General features: G+C 46.7%; 1 protein-coding gene across 2 annotated transcripts in view; it reads right to left on the reverse strand.

Moving 5' to 3' along the window:
- The window catches only part of TRAF3 (TNF receptor associated factor 3), a 100,459-nt gene that overhangs the window by 11,236 nt on the left and 76,164 nt on the right, over positions 1-13,059 (reverse strand). For both annotated transcript variants that reach the window (XM_079947300.1, XM_079947299.1), the window contains exons 10-12: positions 9,522-9,614; positions 4,162-4,302; positions 3,611-3,785 (exon numbers count right to left, since the gene is read on the reverse strand). In XM_079947300.1, the coding sequence (XP_079803426.1) occupies positions 3,611-3,785; positions 4,162-4,302; positions 9,522-9,614 (409 nt within the window). The remainder of the gene's footprint in view (positions 1-3,610; positions 3,786-4,161; positions 4,303-9,521; positions 9,615-13,059) is intronic.

Genomic DNA, 13,059 nt, shown 5'->3' on the forward strand with positions numbered 1-13,059 from the left:
CTTTGAAGCAGGAAAGTGGGAGAGGAGCTGCTTACACGAGTGTAAGCTGCTCCCCTCCCACATTGCCGCTTCAAAGGGAGCCCGGGAGGAGGGAATCTGCTGCAGCTTCCCCCACCTCCCGCAGAAGCCGCACGCTCTTTAAAGGGGCTGCGCGGCTTCTCCTGGCTTTTCTGGGAGCCCGCAGGAGCCGCGCAGCCTTTAAAGGGGGCGCCGCTCTTGGGGGCTTTTCCCCGAGGAGGGAGAAGGGACTGATGCGGCCAGTCAGTCCCTTCTCCCTCCTGGGGAAAAGCCCGCAAGAGCGCACGAAGCTTGTGTGCGGCTCTTGGGGGCTTTTCCCGCCTGCCTCCCCCCTGCATTCGCTCCATAGGATGCACACACATTTTCCCTTGCTATTTAGGAGGGGGAAAGTGCGTCCTATGGTGCGAAAAATACGGTAATGCTTAGTCCACAGCGCTTTCACTGTGACATTTTGCTCTGTGAAGGTTGCAAAAAAGGAAGAAAAACCTTGCAATTTTGACTAACCGTTAAAGAAAGGTGCACAGTAGCATCCACAGCAGGCAGAACTGGGTGTGGTGGGATGTCTTACCTGGCTTCCCAACCCAGTGGTGGCTGCTGGGAACCAAGGAAGGAGGGGCGAGGCAGCAGAGAGGTCAGCAAAGTGTGGACACAGCAGCAGGAACAGCTGATCCCCTTCCCTGCTGCACCTGCCTCTACCTCTCCACTGCCTTGCCCATCTTGGTTACTAGCAGTGACCTGGGCATTAGGAAGCCAGGTAAGCAACATCCCACCCCACTTGCCACTACTAGTATTTGTTAATAATAATATAATAATTTATTATTTATACCCCGCCCATCTGGCTGAGTTTCCCCAGCCACTCTGGGTCCTAGTCAAGTGTTAAAAACAACACAGCATTAAATATTAAAAACTTCCCTAAACAGGGCTGCCTTCAGATGTCTTTTAAAGATAGGATAGCTGCTTATTTCCTTCACATCTGGTGGGAGGGCGTTCCACAGGGTGGGCGCCACTACCGAGAAGGCCCTCTGTCTGGTTCCCTGTAACCTCACTTCTCGCAACGAAGGAACCGTCAGAAGGCCCTCGGCGCTGGATCTCAGTGTCCAGGCTAAACGATGGGGGTGGAGATGCTCCTTCAGGTATACTGGACCAAGCCCTTTTAGGGCTTTAAAGGTCAGCACCAACACTTTGAATTGTGCTTGGAAACGTACTGGGAGCCAATGCAGATCTCTCAGGACCGGTGTTATGTGGTCCCGGCGGCGACTCCCAATCACCAGTCTAGCTGCCGCATTCTGGATTAATTGCAGTTTCCGAGTCACCTTCAAAGGTAGCCCCATGTAGAGCGCATTGCAGTAGTCCAAGCGAGAGATAACCAGAGCATGTAGCACTCTGGCGAGACAGTCTGAGTGCAGGTAGGGTCTTAGCCTGCGTACCAGGTGGAGCTGGTAGACAGTTAGGAGACTTGTTGGTATTTTAACAACGTAAGAACATAAAAAGGGGCTTGCTGGTTCAGACCGAAGTCTTACATAGCATTCTGCTCCGACAGCGGCCAACCAGATGCCCATGGGAAGCCCACAAGCAGCCGAGGAGCACAAAAGCACTTCCTTGCTCGCAACATACAACAGCTGTGGTTCAAAGGCTTACCAGAGGTACTCTAGCAATCAGCTCAGAGGAGGAGAAGTTATATGCTTAATGCCTGTATATATTCTCTGTGATCTCAACTGAATAAGAGACCTGCTCTATGGGACTCCAAAATCAATTTTCAAAATTCATGGTCTCTAGCAACATAGGTCTAAATGGCTGTGCCCCATTGTGCCCCCCCCCTTCAGGTGGCAAGGGGGAAAGTGCCCTGTGCACTGGTGAAATTCCACCGGTCGGCATCAAGCACAACACCCTAACCTGAGCACTGAGTTATAGATCTATATACAGTGGTGCCCCGCAAGACGAACGCCTCGCAAGACGGAAAACCCGCTAGACGAAAGGGTTTTCCATTTTGGAGGCGCTTCGCAAAACGAATTTCCCTATGGGCTTGCTTCGCAATACGAAAATGTCTTGCGAGTTCCTGCAGGGGTTTTTCCCTCCCCCCCTTTTCCTAAGCCCTAAGCCGCTTATCAGCTGATCCGCTAAAAGCCGCTAAACCGCTAATAGCACTAATCCGCTAAGCTGTCAATGGGCTTGCTTCGCAAGACGAAAAAACCGCTATACGAAGAGCCTCACAGAACAGATTAATTTCGTCTTGCGAGGCACCACTGTACTACTGTTCAGCAATGAATGGACTGCATATTTACACAACAGTCCAAGCAAGGTGCATTAACAGATGGCTTATTCTTCATAAAAGTTATTTTTTTCCTTGCTGATTCGCGTTTGAACCAAGCCGTATCGGGTAAGCCGCTAAGAAAGGCCTGCGTCATGTTTGTAGTTTTTATTACTTTGTTCACAGAATAAGGCAACGGTCTCATTTATTTTATCATGGTGATGCTCAAATAAAACATCCCTCTGAACTACACATAAAAGACAGTAAGCCCTACAGTAAAAGAGGCCACAGATTATAAATGGGGAGACTATAAAGGATTGGGGGGGGGGAACGATGACATTTTTGAAAACCGATTATGTTTTTGAATACTGATTATGCTTTTTCCATCACAGCGGCTGAAAAAGCATACCAGCAACTTGATTGGGAGGTACTAATGTCTGTTGTGGGACGCAGGTGGCGCTGTGGGTTAAAGCCTCAGCGCCTAGGGCTTGCCGATCGAAAGGTCGGCGGTTCGAATCCCTGCGGCGGGGTGCGCTCCCGCTGCTCGGTCCCAGCGCCTGCCAACCTAGCAGTTCGAAAGCACCTCCGGGTGCAAGTAGATAAATAGGGACCGCTTACCAGCGGGAAGGTAAACGGCGTTTCCGTGTGCGGCTCTGGCTCTGGCTCTGGCCAGAGCAGCGATGTCACGCTGGCCACGTGACCCGGAAATGTCTCCGGACAGCGCTGGCCCCTGGCCTCTTAAGTGAGATGGGCGCACAACCCCAGAGTCTGTCAAGACTGGCCCGTACGGGCAGGGGTACCTTTACCTTTACCTTTAATGTCTGTTATGAGGAGCATCCAAAAGTTGTTATTTCCATCAAATTTATCACCCACCCTTCACCGGCAGGTCGCAACAACTTAAAATTCAAGATTAAAGAGAGTTAAAGCGGGTAACAACCACAGGAATAAGGTGGGCCCTGGAAACACAAAATTTCAGGTGTCAAAGGCAAGGTATAAAGAGGACTCATAATGTTCGTTATTAAGGGGTTGGGCCACACAACCAAAGTGCATAGCCTGGTTTTCTCTGACAGCCACATGGTTTGGCAAGGGAATCGCATAGGCTAAGGTCCTCAATTGCTGCTGTAGAACAGACACAATGGGGATGAACTTCTGAGATGGCTATTAACCAGACAGCTCTCAAGAAACTACAAGGTTTGCAGTTATTGCTTGTCTTCAGAGGGGAAACATCCCCAGCAGGAGTTCCATTTCAGAATGCACCTTATTAGTTATTTTGACAGGATCTGCCAGGCAAGTTCCTTGCTGGCTTTGTGCTCAGATTTATTTATTTTTTATATTATTTTTTACCTGCATTCCTATTTCCTTGCCCGGCATTCTTATCGACACTTTCCAGCTCAGTCACTCTGTTCTGGAGAGACTCGACGCTGCTCTTCATGCTGTCTGCCTCCTCCCAGTTCTGTCGGAAGGGACGGATCTCTTTGTCCAGTTCTTTCAGCTTCTCAGCTTGGCTGTCTATCACTCGCTTTGAGAAAAGAATAAATCTTTTTTTTTTTTTAAAAAAAAATATTTAAAAGGAAACCTCCAAGGGAAACAACAGATGAGGGAATATAGGAAGACTCGCTATTACTGAAGGAGGATGCGGGAACTGCTACGATGCAAGCATTTAAAGTCAATAAACGTGCATGGATTGTATTGAACGCTAGTACAACCCACCCCAATAAGCCTTCGTAGCAGCAAAGTAAATGGCAATAGACGTGTTCGACTGGACTTTATTCCTAGGAAAGTGTATATAGGACTACAGCCTGAATTGTCATACTTTGCTCTGCAAACAGGAAGGCAAAGAGGAGAAAAATGCTCACCATGCTCTGCTCAAGCACGGGAAGAAATCAATAACTTACCTGTAAGTGATGTATTTTGGACTCATTACTCCGCAGCATTTCCTTCTGTCTCTCAATTTCTATTTCAAAGCTACAAATCTGATTGTGTAAAGTTTGTATACTCTTGTTCTTTTCCAAACTTTCATTCTGGAGCATGGCCACCTGGGGGGGGGGGGGAGAATAATCTACAATTACTCCCACCAGACGTACGCAAAAAGAACCAGCCATCTCTCACAAACAAGGAGGAGCGTTCCAAATAAAATATATCTTCACTGTGTTTCGTGTATTTTCTAGCCCTTCCTGAAAGCAGATTTCTTCTTCTTCCTCCTGGATTAAAAGGAGGAGTACAACACTGGTCATAGCTCTTAACTTCTAAGCAAGTTTCACTTATTTAGTTGGTCGTTCCCAAGGCTTTGATTTCTGGAGATAAGGAAACTGCATTATTTGAGAGCAATCCATACTGGGCATCCAAGTCCTTTACAATAGACAGGACAGTAGAAAGACTTACAGAATAAAACGATGACCGAAAAGAAAAACAGAAAAGAAGAGGATGATTAAAATTGCTTCACCCCACTTGGTGTCTAAAAAGAAATAGGCTGTAGCTGCTTTAAGAATCGTATTTGAATAGTTCTTCAGTAAAGGACACAAGTCAAAACCAGCCTGTAATGATTTCCATGGATGAAAGATACATACTTAGGGAGCAATATGAAAGAACAGGGGTGTGCACTGATGATATCATCTAAAAGAAATCAGCTTGTGCTTTGTTGTTGGAAAATACCTAGCGCACCTACTGGACTGTGCTGGAACCACAAAGAACAGCTGACTATCATTTTTCAGTCACTGTGAGGATCTTTGCTCTATTCATCAGTGCTTTTCTTCCCTTCAACCATCTCACACCTGGAACCCTGCCCTCTCGTCCTGGCAAAACGTGAAGATTGCATTCAGCATTCATCAGCAAAACAGCCAAAAAAGGAAACAGCTAGAGAGGGTATTTATGTACCTGAAATACCACCACAGACTGCCTAGGACCACCACTTGTGATCCATCTTACAAAAGTAGGGAAGGTTTCTCAAATGTTTCCGACACAATGCTGCCTATCAATAACACCTGTGCCAGTATTGATAAGGATGAAAGCACCCGGTTTTCTACCACAAGAGGGGTCAAACTCTTTATAAAACTGGTTGCCCTTCATTTTGCAATAAAGCCACACTTCCTTGCCAAAACAAAAAAAATTTGCTTCTTTCTCCCTGCCCCCAAAATGAAATTGTGTATGAGAAGGAAGCAGGTGCTTTTAAGATGCAGAAATACTAAGGGGGTGGGGGATTTGACAGGCAGATTAGTCGGCCCACTGAGATGGCATAACTCAAGGATAGTTTGTCAACCCTAGGATTTCAGTCCTCAATCTGCTCTTGGCTTTCCTGTTGGTTCCTGGATCTATGAGTGATTTGAGCATTCAGCCCAGATTCCTCTGAGACATGGCAGTTAAGTGCACTCACCATGCCAACACACATACCCAAGCCTAGGGGTTAAAAAACCAAAACTGAATCTAGCTTTGTTAAAAGTAGTAGGAGAGATGAGGGCATAATACATGCTGGTTTTCTTTTGACATCTGAGAAGGGAACAGACCGTTGCCATCCTCAAAGGCATGGGTAGGCAAACTAAGGCCCAGGGGCCGGATCCGGCCCAGTCGCCTTTTAAATCCGGCCCACGGACGGTCCGGAAATCAGCGTGTTTTTACATGAGTAGAATGTGTCCTTTGATTTAAAATGCACCTCTGGGTTATTTGTGGGGCATAGGAATTCGTTCATTCCCACTCCCCCCAAAAATAAGTCTGGCCCCCCACAAGGTCTGAGGGACAGTGGACTGGCCCCCTGCTGAAAAAGTTTGCTGAGCCCTGCTCAAAGGGCTGACAAGGGGGTTTTCTTGGTAAACATCTGAAGAAAAACATCATTTCCAGGTTCCTCTTCTGCACCAAAACAAAATAAAACAAAAACCCAAACCCAAACCCAAAAATCTTGTAGCATTTGCCAGTTATATTCCAGCTATTTCGCACTGGACAAGCTGTCTAATACATTAGCACACTAAATTCCCTGATTATTTCAGAAGGCTATTTTTAGAAACCCAACCACAAATGAGCAAACTTCTCAGCTTGTACCAGATTTGATAAAATGCTTATCGCTATTGCCTCGGGCTAAAAGAATAAAATCTCTTTCATCAGCTAATAGGTTTTATTAGAGAGAGGGCGAGGGGTTCAAAATTTGAATTTGGATCGCTAGTTGCGAGATCCTTTTCGAAAGAAGTTTCCGTCTTGTAAAACTGGGGAGGGGTTGCCATCCTACTTTGGAAAATTTTCTAAGTGAGGATTAATCTGGCAACTCTCCTCCAGCTGTGCGAAGACAACTTCAACCAAACCAAATGGTAAAATCAGTGCCAATCTGAATTACCAACTGTATAACTGCATCTGCAGATTATAGATACTACTCAGAGGTACTTCTGGGTCTTTTGAGAGAGCCTTTTTGAGTGAAAATGGTTGTGTCCCGTCCCCCGTCCCCCAATCTTTTCTACTATGCTACTCAGGGTATAGCTATGTAAGATGGCAGTTTGGTATCAGTTTAACAATTGTGGCTTCCTCCGAAAAATCATGGGAATTGTAGTTTAGTAAGGAGAGCTGGACCATAAAGAAGGCTGATTGCCGAAGAGTTGATGCTTTTGAATTATGGTGCTGGAGGAGACTCTAGAGAGTCCCATGGACTGCAAGAAGATCAAACCTCTCCATTCTGAAGGAAATCAGCCCTGAGTGCTCACTGGAAGGACAGATCCTGAAGCTGAGGCTCCAATACTTTGGCCACCTCATGAGAAGAGAAGACTCCCTGGGAAAGACCCTGATGTTGGGAAAGATGGAGGGCACAAGGAGAAGGGGACGACAGAGGACGAGATGGGTGGACAGTGTTCTCGAAGCTACCAGCATGAGTTTGACCAAGCTGCGGGAGGCAGTGGAAGACAGGAGTGCCTGGCGTGCTCTGGTCCATGGGGTCACAAAGAGTCGGACACGACTAAATGACTAAACAACAACAAGGACATTGAGATCTATTTAAAAGATCTTTAGCCATGCTCACAGAACTACAGTTCCCAGGTTCCCCAGGGAAAGGTGATGGCTTCTGAAGTCTGCTGCACCGATTACAGCTCAGTAGAGCAAAAATAAGAGCAAAAAGAAAAGATTCTTTGATAAGGGGACTGATGAGGATGGCTGTTTTTTGTTTTTTTAATCTGTCAAACCTGCCTTTTATGTAGGCAGGATAGAAATCTCACAAATAAACAAACGAGACATGAAACAACCCTACAGAACAATCGTACGTAATTTTATTCCAGTAAGTGTGCGTTTTCTCCTTTGATTGCTAAGGATTTATAATTGTTCAACTTACTTTATGCTGATTTGGAAGGAAAAAAAAAAAGTTTTAAATTTTAACTTTGGTTAGTCCCGCCAACCAAACCTCTCACATCTTAAACCACATATGGGACTTCCGTTTTCTGAATACCTGATCAGTTTGCATTAAATTAGGTCAGGAGTCCATTTCCCCACCCAACTCCACTCCAGAGCTTTGTTTGCACCATGAACACAGTAACATGCAAAAAGGGAACAGGCCAATCAGGTTGGTTTTTTTTTCCTTTCCTTTTGCTCTTGGGGCTTTGGAGGGGGCAGCAATAAATGTGAACTATAACTACATATCAGTCCCTAAGTAGAAAAATGAATCAACTTAGAGCAACACCCATGGCTATTTCAAACCTAGATCTAGGCATCCAGGGAATTATCCATTTTATTATTTAACCAAATTAACAAAAACCAGCACACACAGAGACACGTATATTAAACTACCTAGTGGGGGAGGGGGCTATTGGTTTGTTTTGTTCTTGTAAAGGTAAAGGGACCCTTGACCATTAGGTCCAGTCGTGACCGACTCTGGGGTTGTGGCGCTCATCTCGCTTTATTGGCTGAGGGAGCCAGCGTACAGCTTCCGGGTCATGTGGCCAGCAGGACTAAGCCACTTCTGGCGAACCAGAGCAGCGCACAGAAACGCCATTTACCTTCCCGCCAGAGCGGTACCTATTTATCTATTTGCACTTTGACGTGCTTTTGAATTGCTAGGTTGGCAGGAGCAGGGACCGAGCAACGGGAGCTCACCCCATTGCAGGGATTCAAACCGCTGACCTTCTGATAGGCAAGTCCTGTGCGCTCCCGCTGCTCGGTCCCAGCGCCTGCCAACCTAGCAGTTCGAAAGCACCTCCGGGTGCAAGTAGATAAATAGGGACCGCTTACCAGCGGGAAGGTAAACGGCGTTTCCGTGTGCGGCTCTAGCTCGCCAGAGCAGCGATGTCACGCTGGCCACGTGACCCGGAAGTGTCTCCGGACAGCGCTGGCCCCTGGCCTCTTAAGTGAGATGGGCGCACAACCCCAGAGTCTGTCAAGACTGGCCCGTATGGGCAGGGGTACCTTTACCTTTACCTTTACCTAGGCTCTGTGGTTTAACCCACAGTGCCACCCGTGTCCCCTGTTTTGTTCTTATTCTTGTTCTTATTATGTATTTTGTGTTTTTATCTTGTATTTTTATGATGTGAATCGCCCCAAGATCTACAGATGAAGGGTGGTATAGTAGTAGTAGTAGTAGTAGTAGAAGAAGAAGAGGTTCTTATGCCAAGAAGCAAGAAGGGTTGGAAAACATTTTCTGCAACGAAAGAGAGACACGGGTGCACTGATTCAAGTGTAACCCTTCGTAGTACTTTCCAGATGTTGTGAGACTACAACTCCCATCATCCTTGAAGATTGAGCATGCTGGCTAGGGATGATAGGAGTCGTAGTTCAATAACATCTTGAAGGCACAACATTGGCTACGCCTGCCAAGTCTACCCAAGCAAGACCCTTTAAAACTGAGATGCCAGAGAATGGAAGTTGACACCTTGTGCCTGTAAAGTATGAGGGGTCTAATACTGAGTTATGGCCTCTCGCTCTATGCTGAGCTGCTGGAAATGCCCACATTAAAAACATCCTTAATATCAAGCAGCAATGCAGGTTTTAATAGCGTAGGTTTTTCTTACTTGCCTGTATTTGTAAGGCAGCCCAATGGGGGGGGAAATTATAATTAACCAGTTGGGAGTGAAAGACTAGTTTACCTATCTATATTATGCACATTCTACCAGTTAATGAAAACCTCTTTGGAAGACTTCTTGTTTTTCAAACCATAAGAACAAAAATCCTGCAGCTACACAATTCATTGCTTTTGGAAACAGAGAAGTGTTTCAGCGGCTGTTCCAAACTCCCACAATGGTATCCCTGCTAGATGCATAAAACATAAAAGTAATGCAGATAAGCTGAGGAGGAGATGTACCTTATTTTCTAGACAATTACTCCACTCTTTCAATAAGTCTACATGCTGCACTGCTGAGGTGGCTTCATGTGCTTTAACTTGCTGGTTTGTTCCCTGTGACAAAGAACATGATTTAGCCAACTTCATTTCTTAGCCAACACTGCATTCAATGTAGCCACCCAATGAACCCACCCACCATAGGTTTGACCCATGATACATTTCTCAGGCATATTATTGCAACAAACCTGCTTTAATAATAATAAAGACACACAACACAGAGACCGCATTTGCACATCCTGCTAAACCATAGGTTGGTGCAAGGTGCACAAGCAAACAATGTGCCACAGGGAGCCTTGAGCTTATGTGCTCCAGTCTTCCTTTTCCTCCACCTGTGCAGCTGGGAGGAGGAGTTTCATGGCCCAGGTGTTGAAGCTAGATTGTTGTAAGGCAGCCTTCCCCAACCTGATGCCCTCTGGATGCTCCTGGACTACAACTCCCATCATCCTTGCCCATTGGTCATACTGCCAGGGCTGATGGGTTTTGTAGTTCATCAAACGTCTGGAGAGTACCACGGCCATGAGGGGCAGCTACTTTAACCTAACCATAGGGTGTGTTTTTTTAAATTAATATTTTATGGAGAGAATTTCTTTTATTAAAAAAAAAACAGGGTAAGGAAAAAAGTGAGAATGAAAAAATAAAGACAAATACTGTTACACTACCACACATTAATATACAGATGGGAATATCCTTATCCTAATACACATATAACTGTCAATAACCTAATATATTCTGTGCAAATGTCACTGTATCTATCCAAAGAAAGTCTGCGTCTATAAGCTGCCTGTCCATATGTTGCCAATCTTACGTTGTCAATCATTGATTAAGGGGAATTGTATCTGTTGGGGTGCAGAACTTACTGGGTTAATTGTGTTCTGAGTTGTGCCTCCCATTCTGACGTTTGAAAGGAGGGAGGAGCTCTACTTGTTGTTCTCTCTGTGTCTCTGAGAGAGGACGCCATGAATGCTAGCAGTCCAGGAGAATTTGGGAAATGCTGAGCTGTAAATATTTGCTGCAATAAAGAACTGATGAATTTGGACATACACAGTGCTTGGTGTGTTTGGATCTGAAGCAGACTGCAACGGTTTTGATCCGCTGTGTTTTTACTCTGCAAGGCGAAACCGGAGGAGAAGAAGGTCTGAGAGCAGCTTGGCTGGGAAGCGTGCCGGACCGCATTATGCTGGGGCTAATTGGGGCCATAAAGTAATTAGCCAGCCAGTGCCAATTAAGATCTTATCAAGATTTCGTCACAGGTTATGGAGGACCTAATTACCGCTAATAAAACTGTTGCTAAGAGTCTGCCGGTGAGCTTTGAAGTCTTGAAGTCAGCTTGGCAATAGCTGGAAGACGCTACTGAAGCAGAGCAGAGGTCTGCGTTCTGTGTTTTGCCTGCTGCAAAGAGGCAAGAGTTGCTGAGGCAGAGAGCTGGGAAAGCAGCTGAGAAATCGGGTGCCGGAGAGCTGACTGGTGAAACGTGAGTACAGCAGCTGGGGCCCCGGGAAAGAGGAGAGAATGGCAGACAGCCAGGTCTTTGAGGACGTTCCGCTTGAGAAGCTCACTTTAAGAAGTTGGGCAACCTGGTCCAGAAGAGTAAGGGGTTGGTTTCTGGTTACTGGGCTTTGGGATGTAAGCCAGAGAGAACCGCTTCCCCTGAATCCAGGTCCTGAAGGGACAGACACTGCAGGCTTTGAGGCTGCGTTGCCTGAAGATAGCCAGCAGAGAATGCAAAGAGAGCTTGCTATGCTAAAAGCATGCGTACACGCATCACTTTTGCCCAGTTTGGAGGGCGTAAAGTCAGCAAGGGCTGCCTGGGAGGTGCTGAGAAGTTTGTGTGAAACTTCAGCAGGAGGCCAGGGCCCTGGGCAAGTCATGAAGAGCCCGGAGATGGCTGTAGCCCCAGTCCCTGAGGTGCAAGTCGGGGGGGCTGAGAATTCCAAAGGCAAGTTTCAAAAGTTTTCCACTGTGAGTGCTGAAGTGAAACGCAGTTTCAGCGAGGGCAGGGCTGGCACAGAGTGCTCTTCCGGAAGAAGGGGGGCCAGGCCAGCTGAAAGGAGCCCTGGGCAGTATTTTTCCACTGGGGATTGTCGTCGTCAGCCAAAGGCTGGGAAGCTCCGGAGAGCTAGACGCTTCAAGGTCGGCCACCTGGACAAAGTGAAGATAAGGCCTAAAGAGTCGCGTGGGAACGCAGAGGCCAGGCCGGTCTCCAAGGCAACGGAGGAGGCTACTTCTACGGAAGCTGCCAAGGTCCTGAGCAAGGGGGAGTTGGTTGCCAAGACAACCAGACAGAACTGCTGCAGAAGCCCAAAGAGAGGGAGCAGCGATACGTTTGTTGCCAGTATGGCTTTGTTTGAGGACAGCTCTGAGAGACACACTGATTTTCGTTTTTTAATCGACTCAGGAGCTAACTGCAACCTGATCTCAGAGACCCCTGCAGTCGAGATGTGGAATTGCAAGGCAATTCCGGCTGGGAAAACTGTTCAGTTTGCAAGTGGGGAAAAGAAAAATGTGAATAAAAATGCAAATGTATTGTTTTCTGTTTTGCAGGAGCAGATGGAAGTTTGCATTGTACCAGGAGTGCAACACTGTATTTTATCTGTGCCTTATTTGTTGAAAAAGGGGTTTAAGGTTTGCTTTGAACACGATGTTTGTACAATCTCCAAAGGAGGGAAGCAACTGGTCAGAGTTGCAAAGGGGCAGAATGATCTCTTCATTCTTAAAACGTCTCTGGAGGGTGAGGGGAAGGTTGAGAAAGCACAAGCCCTGCGTGCTACAGTTCCCACTCATGTTTCATGTTCTTGTGTGTGGCATAAGAAGACAGCCCATGCTTGTCTTGAAGAACTACAGGTGCTACCTGAGGTTTCCAAAGGCTGTAGAATTGCGGAATGTGCAAGAGTCCTAGATTGTCAGGCTTGCAGACAGGCAAAGGTAAGAGGGTGCAGTTACCCCAGGGTGGAGAGGGTAACCACAAAACCTTTTGATCTTGTGCACATAGATCTGTTGGGTCCCATGAAGGAACCAAGTTTGGGAGGGGCCAGGTTTCTGCTGACACTGCAGGATGATTTTTCGCAGAACACCTGGACACATGGTCTCAAATCCAAGGAAGATGCAGCACAGCTGATTAGGTGTTGGATTGAGGAGGTGGAACTAATGTTCTCCACCAGAGTCAGGGAAATTGCTAGTGACAGAGGTTCACAGTTTACTGGGTCTGCTTTGCAGAAGTTCTTTCACAAGAAAGGGATAAGTCACACAGTGACTTCTCCTCAACAGAGGGGGGTGGCAGAGCTCAGAAGTGAGGCTCTGGTTAAGGCTGCACAGGTGATGCTGTCAGACTCTGGGTTATCTCCGAAGTTTTGGATGGAGGCAGTTAAATATGTGAGCTTCACCTGGAATCGGTCCTACAATTCAGTGGTAGGAGACACACCGTTTTTCATGCTTCACGGGAGGAAGCCTCAGGTTCACTTCCTCCGTGAGTTCGGATCAACGGCCTTGCTGCCGGTACCTG

This window comes from Podarcis cretensis (genome assembly GCF_951804945.1).
Source record: "Podarcis cretensis genome assembly, chromosome: 1".
Lineage (NCBI taxonomy): Eukaryota > Metazoa > Chordata > Lepidosauria > Squamata > Lacertidae > Podarcis > Podarcis cretensis.